The sequence below is a fragment of the Amblyomma maculatum genome, chromosome 2 (genome assembly GCF_055883805.1).
Source record: "Amblyomma maculatum isolate TAMU_Amacu chromosome 2, ASM5588380v1, whole genome shotgun sequence".
NCBI lineage: Eukaryota > Metazoa > Arthropoda > Arachnida > Ixodida > Ixodidae > Amblyomma > Amblyomma maculatum.
Window position 1 is genome coordinate 29,845,904 of NC_139345.1, and position 16,125 is coordinate 29,862,028.

The following is a 16,125-nucleotide window of genomic DNA, read 5'->3' on the forward strand; positions in this document are numbered from 1 at the left end:
CTCCTCGCCTTTTCAGTGCAGCATTTCGCGCGTGCGCGTGGTCGCCACGCAATTACTCTAATTCCCCTTACCGCTGCGTTTCGATGGAGGCGAAACGAAGTGGCGTCCGTGTGCTGTGCGATGTCAGCGCACGTTAAAGATCCCCAGGTGGTCGAAATTACTTCGTAGCCCTCCACTACGGCTCCTCTTTCTCTCTTTCCACTTTCATTCCCACCTTCCTCCCTTCCCTTACGGCGCGGTTCGGGTGTCCACAGAGCAAGTGTGACAGTTACTGCGCCTTTCCCTTCCTGTGAACCAATTTATATATTTATAAGGGCCCCCATATTCTGAAACTAGCGTCGTGACGCTGTAGCCCGAAATCGCCTGAAGTGTCCGAAGTACGTCCATCAGCAGTTAGCAATGCAGATGACTGGATCGCGAGACAGTGCAATACTTTTCTGAGGACACGCATCCCGTAAACTTTTGCTCGACGACAGCACCCTGCGATAAAAGTACCCAGTGCAGCTGACATGCGCAGATGAAGTCATCAGCGTGTCTTTCATCTCTCACCGTCACTTGCTCAGGCGACTCACTGGCCCGTTTGCTTCGTGGCATCCGTTTCTGATTGAGGTGGCTGCGATGACGTCATGCTCACGCCGTCGATCATAGATACCCCCCACCTTTCCACCAATTTAGCGTTTAACATGGAACATGGGTAGATGGCGCACAAGTTTCCTGCGCACTCTCTGTTCTTGTTTTACGAGTACCTTGTTGTTGGCCTTTTCAAGCATGGTCATTTTATACAGTTTGTCCAGTTTTTCCGGATATGCGAGAGCAGCTCTAACGCTGCTGTCTCAAACATCGCGATAAACCTCGTTAGAGGCGTTCAACGGATATCTTTTATTGCAGCTGTCGTGAGCAGTATGCTGGGAGCACATGCATTCATTTGACGGGCAGAGGCCCGTTGGGCCTCTTGTTGGCGGAGGAAAAGGAATGCTTACGGACTTTTAATCGAATTTCTGTCGGCTGCGTTTCAGCTGTTCTGTTCACGTAGCCACAGGTGCTTATTAAATTTTTTTCCCCGTGGTCGGATAGTCAGCGATATTTGACAAAATTTATTGTTAAAGAAGGCGTAAAAATACTTCCGGGTGCACTAGGAGGCCGCCAACTTGAGTTTGATTCTCGGGGAATCAAGTATCATTTTTAAATCTATGCGTTCGTGTTGAATGAGACATCTTGAATACAGAGTAATATATATGCTATACTTATTTTATATGATGGGCGCGAATACTCCGAGATACAAAGGATGAATATCCTACTTCCACGAGGTAACTTCCCGCTCACTTTCCCAGCACTGCGGGTAAAATTATTTGCTCGGTTGTTTTGCGGGGACTCGAGCGTATATGGCGACCTTCGTGCTATAGGTTTGCCATTGCGACCTTCATTATTTTTCTCTTTTCTGAACAATCCGCTGGCACGGAAGGCACTCACCACTGAAAAAAGTGAAACAGTCTATAACTTACTGACCCGTACCCGGCCGCGCTTCAGCGGATTCGAAACGAAAAAAAAAAAAAAAAAAAAAAGGAACTATACCGTGTGTTGTTCGGTGCACAGGTTAATGAACCCCAGGTTGTCTGAATGAATTCGGAGACCTACAGTAAAGCGGCCGTCGTAGCAAGCGTGTCGCTTTGGGAATCTGAACCTCACAATTTACTTTTTAGCGGCGCTGCTTTTAGCGTTCGTTCGGCAGTCGAGCCCTTCGGGGCCGTTGGCTGACCGAGAGTCACTAACCAAATATAATTTCCCAGAAGGGGAGAAACTCTCATTGGCTCATGAGAAAAATAGAAAGTATTTTGTAACTTCACGTAAGTATGTACGTACGTACAAGCAGTACAAGCATCTTTCAAATTCTTTGCCTCAATGAATCGGAAAAAAAAAAAAAAACGCTGAAATAGCTGCGTTCGAATGGTAAAGTTAAATTGGTTCACAGGAAGGGAAAGGCGCAGTAACTGTCACACTTGCTCTGTGGACACCCGAACCGCGCCGTAAGGGAAGGGAGGAAGGTGGGAATGAAAGTGGAAAGAGAGAAAGAGGAGCCGTAGTGGAGGGCTACGGAGTAATTTCGACCACCTGGGGATCTTTAACGTGCGCTGACATCGCACAGCACACGGACGCCACTTCGTTTCGCCTCCATCGAAACGCAGCCGCCGCGGTCGGGTTCGAACCCGGGAACTCCGGCACAGTAGTCGGGCGTCTTACCACTGCACCACCCCGGCGGGGCACTATGGAATATCGTAATCGTGATAAGAAGATTTAATAAGGGAGTAATTACTCATTGACATCCACCCTAGGGCAGCCATACGGCTGCAAAGAAAAGCTATGCAGCTTATTACTTATACGTGACTTATACACGGCTTATACAATGCTAGCTTTTTGGTGATAGGATATTATGACTTATAAATGTTTATCGCTATGCGTAAAACAATAATGCTTCTTGTTATTTCGATTTGTGAATGTGGACTAGTTAATTTTGTAATATCACCCGCAGTCCTTCGCGGTACTGCATCGTGAAGTGCACTTCGTTTACCCACATCCAAAATATTCGCCTTCAAGAAAAATTTTGAACTCTTTTTTTTTTTTTTTTTGCCATCGCTTGATACGTCCGTGCCAATCACTTATAATCTCTCTCTTTTTCGTTTTTCTTCGTCAATTTTTGCACCTTTCATCTTTTGAATTTCTCCTCTGATCGCCGCCTCTCACGGCAAGTGCACTCTATGTGCGCGAGTTAAACTTGCAGCTTAGGTTCTTTGCATTCTCATTTATTAGCTCTCTCTGCCCAATATCTGACTCATTTTATTTACGCGCTGCGGTGCCCGAGTGGTTAGGACGCTGACTACTTTGCCTCTGCGCGTTTTTGAATTTACGTAAATGGTGCATAGTATTTTGGTTAATACTCATGCGTCAAACATTAATGGCGATTTCCACTGGTCGCTACGGAGCACGTTTTCTTGCTCCGGGACGACGATTTCGATTTCCACTGGTCGATCAAGATAGGTTGCGCGTATTCCGCTGGTCGTTTGGGGCAGCTCGGGACGCTCCAGCTCGATCCGCCGACCGAAGTCGGATCTCGCCGGAAGTCCTAGTCGCTGACGCGGTCACTTCCGGATGCTGCTGGATTCTTTTGGCTGTTTTTGACCGTTTCAGCGACATCGGCAGTGGACGCTGGATGTCACCGTTTTTTGCGCGAATATGTCGAAGTGCGTATATCGAAAAACGTCTGCAGCGTTAAAAAAATGAGAAAGCAAGTTGTTGAGGACCGCACTCCTGCCTATTTATCTACCGCAAACATTTTGGCGCTGGGATGCGGCTACAACTTTCGAAACCGGCTCAGCTTTACTTCCGCCGCGCGCTCTACACGTTCCGCTGGTCGACCAAGGCTGATTCGCTCTGTAGCGCTCTAGGTCGGCTCGGGCGCCCTGCTCCGATCGACCAGTGGAAATCGCCATAAGATACCACGCAGAAATCCAATCATTCTGCAAGCTATGCAACCTCCTGAAGTGCGAATTACAAGGTTCAGATAACGAAATGCATCACAGAGTTGATTGCTGCAGCCGCCTTTTGGCCTAAAACACAAACCAAACGCAAGTTCAGTCACACAAATGTCACGTCCTTCCCGTTTTAATTGCGGAGATAACTTGAATAGCAAAATGAATAAAGCAATTAAAAAAATCGCTACGTTTCTGTTTTTCCGTGGCAAGCTTTGCCGACAAGCGGCCGATGACAAACGGGAGACAAGTATACGGCTGAGGGGGTAACACAGGAGGACCCGCAAGGCCCATCCTTCGTTAAACAACCGCAGCGCACGCAGTTTGCTTTTCGGACATGCATCGCGTCACCATTTACATAGCATATCTCGAAGGAGAAAGGAAATTTCGCCTTCATTCGTCCGAAGCCTACGACTTAATTCCAGGGATTCTGGGAAACCACACGGCGATGAAGCAGGCTGTTCGGGCTTTTTTACAAAGGCGCTGCTCTCGGCAATAAAAACAGTGTAAAGCGCCAGCCAGCGGCGGGATCGACGCCAATGGGGCGCTCTTCGTTTCCGGTCGAACCGTCCATGCTGCTGCTCGGACAAGGTCACGACGCCTGCTGCTGCGAACCCGTAGCTCTGCTGTGAATCCGTAGCTCGACTCTGTGTTGGCTGGCACGCAACTTGGACACGGCCTAAAAGTCTGCGCGGGAATCTTGCGTCAACAGGTCTGAGGACATTACTAGGATATAAATAAGTGACTTATTTACAGGTGTGTCAGTGAACGACATATTGAGCCAGCCAGAACAGACTAGCTCGAGGCATCAATACAAGGTGGGTCATGGTGGTAGTGAAAACACTTATGGGCGAATAAATGCAGAGAGCATCAAAGCCCCGTTAACATCGCACGAGGCGGCCTTTTGGAAGCCGCCCTTACAGAGCGTATGGCAGCCCTTGGAAGGCTGTCTGCTTCAGGGAGCCACTGATGATCCGGCGCTGTGGAACTAACCAGGAGTCTCCCATATGACTCCATCGTGGTTAGGGATGGAGGGTGTGGGAAGGCGAGGCGTGTGAGGAGGACGTGCAGAAAGTCTCGCGGTTTCCTGCAGAGCTTACTGTAGGATAGCAATTGATCGAGATAGTGGGCGTGAAATAGAATTAATAGGCTAGGAAGCAGTAAGGGTCTGGAGTCTGGGCGAATGGCGCCTTGGGTTAAGGTTAGGGGAGGCAACCGGCAGTGCGTAAATGCACCAAACATCTCGATAGTGGTTAAAGGTTTCTCTCAAGACAAGCAGAAACTCCTCTACTGGAAGAGGGGGACCTTGGGCGCGGGAGTGGACCTCCTCGTTACCCGGAAGGCTTGCCTTTACCGGGGTCCACATATGAGGGTTACGGGGCGTTTGGTTTCAGAGGCGTGGAAGCCTGGTCGCGGTGCGGCGAAGTATGTCTTTGATGAAACTGGATATGGCGGAATTCGAGCCGGCAAAAATTTAGCGTGATGACAGAGGTGGAGATAAGAGCCTCTGTCCCACATCGGCCGCTGTCCCACCTGCTACTTTCTTGGGTATTAAGGTTGCCTGTATACGAACCTTGAGAGTAGCTCAGTTGGAAGAGCACCGGACGCGAGAGGACGCACCGGAGAGCACGCGAGCACCGGACGATGATGATGGTATGTACAAATGAAAGAAGATCATGGCGTGTACGATGAAAGAAGGTCCACAGAAGGCTCACAATATATATTGTAAGCCTTCTGTGGACCTTCTGTGGTCCGCCAGCAGGCTGCGTAAGCATGCCGCATCCGTTTCGACCGCCCTCAGCTGCACGGAGGCAGTGGTTAAGGGCTAGTAAAAGACGCGGCAGCGCTCCTTGCGGGAGGCGATCAGTTTTGCTTCAGCTGTTCCGTTGGCGCGCGCCTCCGTTCGCGCCACTAGATGCATATAGACTATAGTACAAAACCAACACTGATCTGTGACGTAACGCAATGCGGTGGCGCTTCTGTCGCCAGTCTGGACTGGTTGGGGGTGAAAACTTGGCCTAGCGCCCATAGGAATACATGGACCTGAAAAATTTCGAAGCAATTTTCTAATTTCACGGCGCACCTATATATGATCTCGTTATTCGGTACAGAGCAACCATGAACAAGCTAGAACAGATCACGAAAGTATGAAATATCATTAACGAGGCGAAGTATTTTTAAAATACCGCGAAACGTATGCGGGTGCGAGTTGGGAGGGCGACCCATAGAAACACATGTAAACACAACTTACCGCACCATTTCACTCGGTTCAGCAGCGTTGAACCCTTCTCACTTTTTGGTGAACATCTTGTATCATGCCCCGACATCATGTTGCATGGCGCACTACATTCCCTTGCAAGCACTGTAAGTCTGACGATTTGTGGGACCGTTCACGGCACGATAAACTGACCGCGCACAGTTGCAGTTGACAATGCACCACCGGCGCTGTCGCTAGCAGACGCTCTGGAGCTGGAGGCGACTGCGGTAGGTAACGCCGGCTGCGCTGTCTCTGCTGCAATGCGCGACTCTCGTTCGGTCTATTGTTGTACGGCGCTTGACAACTGCCTTTTAATAACAGGAAACTCAAGCTGAAGATTGCAGAAGTCACCAAGATAGCGAAGGAGTACGCAGCCCAACTGGCCAGGCAGAGCTGGCAGCAGTTCAGTAGCTCGCTGGACGGCACCCTCAGCACGGCCAAAACGTGGCGTATACTCAAGACCCTCCTCGACCCTATCCAAACCAGGGCCGAAAGCGGGAAAGCTATCCGCAGACTCATCCACACCTTCGAGGGTACGGAGGAGGAACTGTTAGATAAAGTAAAAGAGAAATGCTACGGCACGACCTTGCCTGCAGCATACCTGAAACCATACCTGGGAAGACCGAACACCCACCCGGACAGGCCGATCACCAGGGAAGAAGTGTTCGCTGCCATAAAGGTATGCACGCGCAACACTGCGGCGGGTGCAGACAAGGTCCATAATGCTCTCATACGCAACCTCAGCGACGGGGCGGTCGACCAATTGACCACCTTCCTCAACGGGCACTGAGCCGCAGGAACGGTTTCTGAAGAGTGGAAGCATGCAGAGGTCGTAATGATTCCAAAACCGGGTAAGAAACTCCAGATCGAAAACCTCCGACCTATCTCACTCACCTCCTGTCTAGGCAAGCTCTACGAGCGTGTCGTTACTCGGAGGCTCCAAAATTACATGGAGGACCAATGTCCCGAGCGCTGGCGAGAACACGGTCATGGCCCTCGATATTAAAGGGGCATTTGACAACGTTAGCCACGCGGCTGTAATGGAAGGACTCGACAACCTCCAGTGTGGCGAGAAGATTCACAGCTATGTGAAGGCCTTTCTCTCCAACCGAACTGCAACGGTTGGGCTCGGAGACCTTCGCAGCGATAAATTCTCGATCCCCAACAAAGGCACACCTCAAGGGTCCGTCATCTCACCACTACTTTTCAACGTGGCTATGATCGGACTCGCTAGACAACTTGAGAAGATCGAAGGCATAGAGCACGCCATGTACGCTGACGACTTCACGGTTTGGGTTACCTTCGGGTCGCTCGGCCAGAAAGAAGAACGACTGCAAGCAGCGGCTACCTGCGTAGAAGAATATGTCCGTGCACGAGGTCTCGCCTGCTCCACAGAAAAATACGAACTCCTGCGAGTTCACAAAGGGAAACACAAAGAAGGGACCCTCAATGTCTCCCTCGAAGGACAGCTACTCCCCGACCGAGACAAGATACGAGTCTTAGGAATGTGGCTTCAGAGCAATCAGCGATGCGGCCATACGCTCGGCCTTTTCAAGCAATCGACCACTCAGGTCGCCAGGATCATCACGCGTGTGTCGCAGAAGTGGAGCCGTATGCGAGAGGGGGATACCCTGCGCCTGGTTCAGAGCCTGGTACTCAGTCGCGTGGGCTACGCCCTCCCGTATTTCAACCTCAACAAAGGAGAAGTGGAAAGTGCAGATATCATTATCCGCAAAGCTTACAAGACAGCCCTGCACCTACCAATGAACACCTCCAACGCAAAACTACTAGCTCTTGGCGTTCACAACACCTTCGAAGAGATCAAAGAAGCCCAACTGGTCACGCAGATAGCCAGGCTCCAGCAGACTCCTACGGGGCGCTCGCTTCTTAAGCGACTGCGGCTAGGTGCAACTGCGGAAATCGAGAATCGTACTGCGAGCATACCGGACGCAATTCTCCAGACGCTAAAGGTTAGCTCTCTTTCCCGGAACATGGACCCCAACTTGCATGTGGCCCGTAGAGCAGCCCGGGCGAAGTATGTTCAAATAAATTTAGCTACAAGATCCACAACGGTATACACGGACGCGGCTCCGTATACAGGAAGCTCACATAACAGCGCAGTAGCGGTAGTTATTGATGCCAACCTAAAGGAACTAGCTAGCGCCTCAGTCAGGGATTGCACGGTAACCGAAGGGGAGGAGCTGGCCGTTGCTCTAGCGGTGGTAGCCGGGTATCGAAGCAACACGTCCTTTACCATTCTTACAGATTCGAGAGAAGTGTGCCGTAACTACATGAACGGCCGCATAGGTCGCGCCGCGCTCAGGCTCCTCCAGAGCGCGACCCCATCAAAAGTCAAACACAACATCTACTGGGTGCCAGGACACACTGACACAGCGAGGAACGAACGCGCCGATGAGGTAGCTCGAGGGTACACGAGCCGAGCTTCCTTCCAATCGGACGATCTACCCGAGCGAGTCGGCCCTACGCACTCAGACATTCTGAACTACTATAAGGGGGTACGGATCCGCTATCCGCCGCCTCATCGGGATCTAAAACAACAAGAGGCAGTGTACTGGCGAAGACTGCAGACAGGAACATTCCCTAACCTGCATATCCTAAGCAAAATTTACCCGTCACAATATCGGGACACCTGCCCATGGTGTGGTAGCAAACCTTCGTTATACCACATCACGTGGCAATGTAGAAATAACGATAGCTTTCGTAAAGATCCGAGAGTGGAATAGTGGGAGAGCCGGCTCTCCAGCGGCGATTTGGATTGCCAACTCGGTCTGATCCAGCACGCCCAGCGAGCAGCGAAGCTCAGCGGAGCCCTGGAATAGGGGGCACCGACCTTGCGAGAAGAGGGAAGATGGACCTCTTCTGCTACTAGCACAAGACCTTCCTAGAGAAACTAACGTATTTCCTATCCTATCCATGCGGCAGCATATCATACTATAAACAAAACTACCTGTTTCGCTACATGCGCTTTTTGGGGGTGTCCGGATTCACAACATAGATTATTCGGGGGAGTTTAGAAAGTAGACCGCATCCGCAATGACGCAGCATACTTCTTCAAAGCGCTGGCCAATGTTTAACTACCGGCCACCACTCCTGGTGCTCTGCGAAACGAGAAACATGTTGCGGTAAGTTGCGTTTACTTGTGTTTTTATGAGTCGCCCTCCCAACTTACACACCCACGTGTCGCGGTGTTTTAAAAATACTTCGCCTCGGTCATGAGATTTTATACTTTCACGATCTGTTCTAGGATGTTCATGCTTACTCTGCATCGAATAAGGACATCATAGGTGTCTCGTTAAATTAAAAATCGGCTTAGAAATATTTTGGTTCCATGTATTCCTATGAGCGCTAACCCTATTTTTCACCCCCAGTTAGGGTGCGTTCCAATACCCCCTCGTAGACGTCTACTTAGACGGCTACGCGAGCAGCCGCCATCTTGGGACGCGTTCCAATTCTCGCGAAGCCGTCTCGCGAAGACGGCTTCGCCGAAGTCAACATCGATGCAGACTACTTTGCTGTCTAAACATGGCGGACAGAGCGCGTTTCGCGCTGAGCGAGTCGTGCGTGCGGTTGTTGCAGTAGTACGGTGGTCGTGCCAAGGGTCGTGCTCTTTGCGAACGCCGGAATATATGCATATGAACGATCTTTCAAACGTGAGTTGTTACGTCAATGTATGCGCTAGCTAGAGGCTAATTTAGCTGTCTTTATGATCGTGAGATTCATAGCACTGCAGATTCTTTTACCGCGCTTAGGAGGAAAGCGTGCGTTGGATGCTGTTGGTGTTCTTTTTTAACGACGAGTTTCTTCAGTCGTGATGTTATCGACGAACTCGTCGCTTTCTGGGCACCTCGCCGGGAGTCAGAACGGCTGCTGTACGGCGCACGTGTGTGTTTCTATCTTGCTGCAGTAGCCGTGGCAAACTCTTCCGCGGATTTTCAGTTAATCTCGGAAGAACGAACTCGCCTGACGATGCCGACTTGTTGCGCATTGATTTTTTTTGTGCCTGTAGATTATTAAAACGAGTTGTCTTTGGTTTCCTCGTCTAGTGACTACAGATAACAGGTGTAACGGCACAGTTTTTCGTTTGCTGTAGCCGGTTATCACCTTTCGTCCGTAATCCCCTCAAGTTTACAGTATTTTGCATGTTTTCATTCTTACAGCCGTGTGAATGAGACATCTGAGAAGCATGTACACTTCAGCGTCAGTAATAAAAAAGGAAAAACGGACTAACGTTCTCTTCCGTCAATTCGTGATAGGGCTCACTGCGTGAGAAGTCTGTCTGCTACAAGTTAACCTATTAACAGTCTATCTACGTTGTGGCGATTACACATGCAATATTGTTGCTGCAAAAAATCGGCGAACCGTTAAAAACGTGATTTTCACCTGTATTGTCGTAAATCTTTAAAGAAAACAGTGTTATAATAGTTGTTAAAACGGTTTAGTTCAACCTTTATGCCGCGAGGTGACGCTAGGCGTAAAGAGGTAGACGCGTTCCAATACGCGAACCTGTAGACGTCTACGTAGACGTCTACGAAGCAGTCTTGCTAAGAATTGGAACGCACCCTTAAGGCTGCGACGCCGCGAGCGCCCCCTTTGTTTGTAGACGACCGATGATGATGAATGCTTACAAATTAAATATAATTATCATACAAAAATTTATCATTTTTGCAATATGTTCATTATATACATAATAATACATTATATATTTTAGTTTTTAAATTGAAAACGACGACATAAAACAGATATGTTTAGTGGCGCTGTCTACTACGTTTATTCGAGTAGTAGTAGTAGTGTTATTTTTGTTGTGTCTATCTGTACGCATTCAACGTCTCCAAAATGGACGACAGTACGAAATGTTCGATTATGGTGGCTTAGTTCCATGGCTTTCGAGCTGTTAAGCGCGAATTAAGTTTCATCAGGCTTGCCAGAGGGATTCGGCGATTGTACATGGCAGAATCCGGTGTCGTGAAAATGATCAAACGCCCAGCTGATCGCCTGGAAGAGTTGGCGGCTTCAGGTAAGTGGGCTGCCAGTAGCGTCGGTTGCAATGAAAACATCGAAGCTTTTATTCAGCCAAGATAATTGTTGGGATGGAATTCTCCCGGTACTCGCCTTTTATTCTGTTTAAGGCGACGTGAAAAGGTAAAGTTTTCTTCGCAGCCTGTGGTTCTGTCCCAGAATAATGTTTTGTCGGAAATGTGTTAGGCTGGTCCAGTGCTTGCGAGTTAATGATCGGCTACATAGGGCGTCGTTGAAGTAATCTATTCTTATGGCTCATATCGGCTGTGAAGAACGTTGGAATTCGAAGTCATTTATATGAGTACACTCCAAGTGAAGCACTTCGATGTTTTGTAGGCGTCCAATGTTCAGTATTCTAGAACTCGGCGCCGCACTCAATCGGTGCGCAGATTTTACTTCTCAGTTTTGAGTGCAATTCAGGGAAATAATCTGAGCGTCATTTATATACGATTATGTGCACACAGTTTTGCGCAGTTTAGTGACGGAAACTGAGTATTATCAATATACGGTTGTGTATGCCAGCTGAGTGCGTGTTATTCGGCTGTGACCTCAAGACTCAAAAAGTCGCAGATATCGACGATCTGATAAGACGCTTGATTTAACCTGCAACCTAAGCTGCGGCCGAATTTCTATTTGTGAAAATGTATTGTCGGGGTGTGGCACGGGACCTTCCTAATACCCAAAACTAGTTTTCACGGTAAAATGTCGCATGTTATTCTTAGCAAGTCTGAGGCTAGTGCAGGGGAAATTTCATGCGGATAATGCCAGTGGTTCATCTGGCTGCTGGCAGAATGGAAACTGCCTGTTCAGATTCCAGAAGCTGGTGACATTGTGCAGGGCTAAGCACGCTGTATGCAGTCTCATACTATCTGCGGCTTATTAAGATGGATACATGTGTAGCTTTCATGCATTAAACTTGCAGCGGATGCATTTTTGCCATTTTTCAGGTCAAATTAAGATCATAAAGATCTGCCCGGCTGACAGTGGAGTGCTTGCACATACTTCTGTGGACAGCAGCACCAGCAGCACCAGCAGCAGCGCTAGGGGAGTAGCCAGCATTGCTGAATCATGCACCGATACGACCAACCCAGCACCCAAAAGTGACTTGGTGGCTTTCAGCGAAAAGGGGGAGGCTCAGCCTGAACTCCACTTTCACCGTAATGCTCTCCTGCTTGCGCACAGGGGAAGACCATACGTAAGGCCACAGCTCTTTATCAACGTGGTGACTAAAGATTCTGAACAGAAGGCCACTGATGATGTGCCCAGTGTTTCTGTCCAGCCAGGAGGCAGCAAGAAAATAGGTCCAGCCAAGCCCTCTGTTTTCAGACATCACACATATGCAGGTCCACTAGTTGTGGATGAGAGCACACTTGATGCTCCTGAGGAAACTGTTGCAACTAGTGCTCGGGAGAAAGCTCCCAGTTATAGGTCAGGACCACAGACATGTCCTGTCTGCAAGAAGCTTATCAGCAACCTTAGCAACTTGAGGCAGCACTACAACATTTGCCACTCATCATCTGAGCGGCCCTTCCCATGCGATATGTGTGAGAAACGTTTTAACACTGAGAGCAACCTTCGCCAGCACCGACGAACACACACCGGTGAGCGCCCCTTCCCATGCCCACACTGCGACCGATGCTTTGGCACATCTACAAATTTGAGGCAGCATGAGCGAACTCACACAGGTGAGCGGCCGTTTGCATGCCCTGAATGTCCACGCGCCTTTCAGACATCAAGCAATTTGAGGCAGCATCAGCGAATACATTCTGGCGAACGACCTTTCCCATGTCCTGAATGCGGCAAACGCTTTGGATCGTCAGCAAACCTCAAGCAGCATCGTAGGACTCATGACAACTGCAGACTTGAACAAAACCAACATGAACTTCTGGCGAAAATGATTACAGTTGGAAAGTCTGCAATGAAGGACAGTGAATACAGACTTGAACAAAGCCAACATGAACTTCTGGCAAAAATGATTACGGTTGGGAAGTCTGTAATGAAGGACAGGGAACAGGAACCTGCTGAGAATGATGAAGCATCCCAAGACGATGTGGCCCATCCAGAGACCATCCTGTGCATCGAGGTGGAAGAAAAGGACCAGGCACCCAATGGGGCAGAGATGATAGTAGGTTATAAGAGCGTTGCTGACAGAACTGTGTGATGAACTCAAAGGCGCCACCAGTGCTGCAGCGCCACCAAATTGTGGATCATCTGTGAGGCTTTTTTTGAGATGAAATTTTGAGCTGAGCTGCATGCAAGCTGTTTTGTTCTCACCTTTGGATTCAGTCTGTGTTATAAAGATGAGCAAATATTTCAACTGGCTAAAATATTGCTCACCATGTGTATGTGTATGTCAAAAAATGATAAAAGAAAGGTTGCATCCATATTGATGTCATTAGCTTCCTTTTAGCATTGAGCTTGTGATTCATGGTGTTTATGGTCCACTGACTAGCATAGTGTTTTGCAGCTATAAGTTTTGTTAGCTTGCATACCAATGAGAAACATTATATAAGAGCATCTGGAGGGCTTTTGCTTATGTACTTTCATTGTCTGGCTGTGATTTAGTTATTTCAAACGTGTTTGGACTTTCACATCATTGTTGGCCATTCAGTTTCTGATGTATTACTTGTAAGATTTGTGCCTGTACATAAAAGTATCACTCCTGTCGGAACCAGTTCATTTAAACCTAATTTTTCCCACCCCCTATTCCATATAAAATAGGCAGTGCTGTCTGAATGTTGAATTGTGTCACGAGGCATAGCGTAGGTAGCAAGGACAGGCAGTACAGGTGCTATGAATTTTAGCATTAACAGAATACACGAATGGCATACGTCATGAAAATGACACCAACTATCGCGAAATAGGCCCTAATTATGTGCCATTTCAGGTAGAAGGATAAAGCACGAGTTAAATTGTGGACACTTGCCGACTGAACAGTAGATGGTATGACTGTGAGGCAAAGGCATGTGCAAAACTGTGATTTCCTGGCATTTGTAAGCTGACCACACAGGTCTGAAAGTAGCGGCCACACACCTTTAGCTTCTAGTGCGCAGCCACATAAGATTTGTCTGCCAGTATAATGGACACGCCACCCAGTACTGTGCTCATTCTTGCTCTGTGTCTTGGGTGGTGTGTGCCATTTTTTTTTCCATTGCTGGAGCTTTAAAATTGCGGGGAGTGGAATGGACATTTGTTTCATCACGAAGGCCCAGACGAAGACAAGTCCGCTTGTCGAAACGTTGGTTCGACCTGCGAACTGAGGCGTCCTCCCTTTACCCTTGTTCAGTGCTCCTTTATATCACAGTCTATTGTTATTTTATCATGCATGCCTCTTATCATATTGGCCGACTGAGCACAAACATTAGTCTGTTAATGAAATCTGGAGTTTCAGGGCTGTGTCGCTGTTTAAACTGCTTCTGCTCTGCCACATAATGCCATGGTTGCTTAGTGTCAATGGTTATTGGCTGCAGAGCGTGTGCTTACGTGTTTGCTCCTGGTCTAGCCACCTCATATCAATGGAGCTTAAATGCACGTGCCAGTGTACTGAAACAGTAGTTTGAAGCCGGCTGAAGGCCCACCACAATGGCATGCCTTAGTGTCACTTAATGTAAATATCTGTTAACAACAGAAGCTGGACCACATCTCTGTTATGCCCTCAGTTATTGCACTGCTGAAGAATGCTGTAAGAAAAGAAGTGTTCGACATTGAGGAATCATCAGCTTAAATTGAAAATCACTGCTACTGGTACGAAGGGTGTATAATTGATATCGTACAGTGAAGAGCAAAATGAGAAAAGTGGATGGGACAGCCACAGAATATCAAATAGTTTACTACTATTCTGCAGTAAAGCAGACATTGCACGCAGAAAAAAAGGTTTGTATGAAGTCTGTTGCTTGTTATGGTCCTATCAAAGGAGGCTGCATACTCCTAGACCTGTCTTAGGAAATTTGGCTTACTTCTGCTAACTTGAGAAATGTTTGTGCCGATCCTTGACGTTCCATTTTTAAAGATTTCTTGTGCTTTATGCATCTTCTGAGTGCAAATGATTGCTACACTTGCAATGCAAATCTTCCCTTTTAAGCTGATATGTGTGCAGTCTGTGTTATTGGCGCTAATATATTTAAAAGTATTTGTTATAGCGCCTTGAAGCAACATTGTGCAAGTAGCGGTCACTGCACTAATCGTCATAAACATACCTGGTTAAGCTGGTATTAAGAGTAGGCGCATGTGGTGATGAATGTTATGATCGCACGGGAGTTAATGTTACAGCACTCTTCTACCCGCAAGGTAAACTGTTTGCACGTGAGTTTATTATACTATACAAAACCAATACATTAGTTGGTTCAAGTTGGCTTGAACATTTGCACCAGTGATCACTGCAGACTGCTCATACTTGCAAATAAACTGCAGCTACTTCTAAGCATTGTGATGGAGCTGAAGAAACAGTAGAACTCTCCAGTTAACTACTGCTTTACTCGAGTAGCTGCATATCCACGCAAGACTTCATGAGCGATCAGTAAATTTTCATTTGGGTAGAAACCTTCGACCATACATTGGTCTTCCCGCATATCATGCAGCTCGCTGCACAGGCTGAAATGGAACAGTTCCCTGTTCATTCCAGCTGGAACCAGCAGAGACCAGCGTGTCAAGATTTCCACCCGAGGTGCGGTGCCTCATGGCGTTCGGCTGGCGAGCTCGAGGGCGCAAAATGAATCTCGGCAGCGCGTCTATGGAGGCGAAATGCAAAAACCACTCGTGAAGTACGGTGTCGGTACACGTTAAAGAACACAACGTTACAATATGCAGTGCGACTTGCGACTGTTTCGTTGTTCGCGCTGTTTTACAATTATCTCACTGAACTGCTCGTGTGAAAGCTAGCTGTTGCTTTCGGCGTGTTTATCCCACGGAACTGTTAAAGGGCTCGTGCGAAAGCTAGCTGTTGCTTTCGGCGTGTTTATCCCACGGAACTGTTAAAGGGCTTGTGTGAAAGCTAGCTGTTGCTTCCGTGGCCCGGCGTCCGCAATTGTACTACGGTTTTATTGGAACTAATGAAATCGTATCTGAAATTAAATCCGTTCAAAAGCCCTGCTCCGGCTGCAGTTTATGTAATTTCACCGATTTCACTCCCATCTCCATAAAAATGAATCTTTTTTGAGGCAAAAACAGCCGTGGCTTCGCCGTGCCGCGGCACTGGCACACTCAGCATAGCACACGGACGCTTTGCGTTGACCAGAAAAATTAGCATGGCATGAAATTTAAGCATGAGAGAGAAATAGAAAGGTGGGGTGGTTGACTAGGCGATTGCGT

General features: G+C 48.1%; 1 protein-coding gene across 1 annotated transcript; it reads left to right on the plus strand.

The window, feature by feature from the left end:
- The first annotated feature begins 10,599 nt into the window (after positions 1–10,599).
- Positions 10,600–15,913, plus strand: LOC146198261 (uncharacterized). Its single transcript, XM_084593678.1, has 2 exons — positions 10,600–10,816; positions 11,766–15,913. The coding sequence occupies exons 1-2, from the start codon at positions 10,747–10,749 to the stop codon at positions 12,977–12,979; spliced, it is 1,284 nt and encodes a 427-aa protein (XP_084449804.1). The 5' UTR covers positions 10,600–10,746; the 3' UTR covers positions 12,980–15,913.
- Positions 15,914–16,125: the final 212 nt, after the last annotated feature.

Excerpts from the sequence above, each read along its gene's own strand:
- LOC146198261 (XM_084593678.1), top strand. The coding sequence starts at position 10,747 with ATGGCAGAATCCGGTGTCGTGAAAATGATCAAACGCCCAGCTGATCGC. Across the intron at positions 10,817-11,765 it reads GGAAGAGTTGGCGGCTTCAG|GTCAAATTAAGATCATAAAG; the intron begins GTAAGTGGGCTG and ends GCCATTTTTCAG.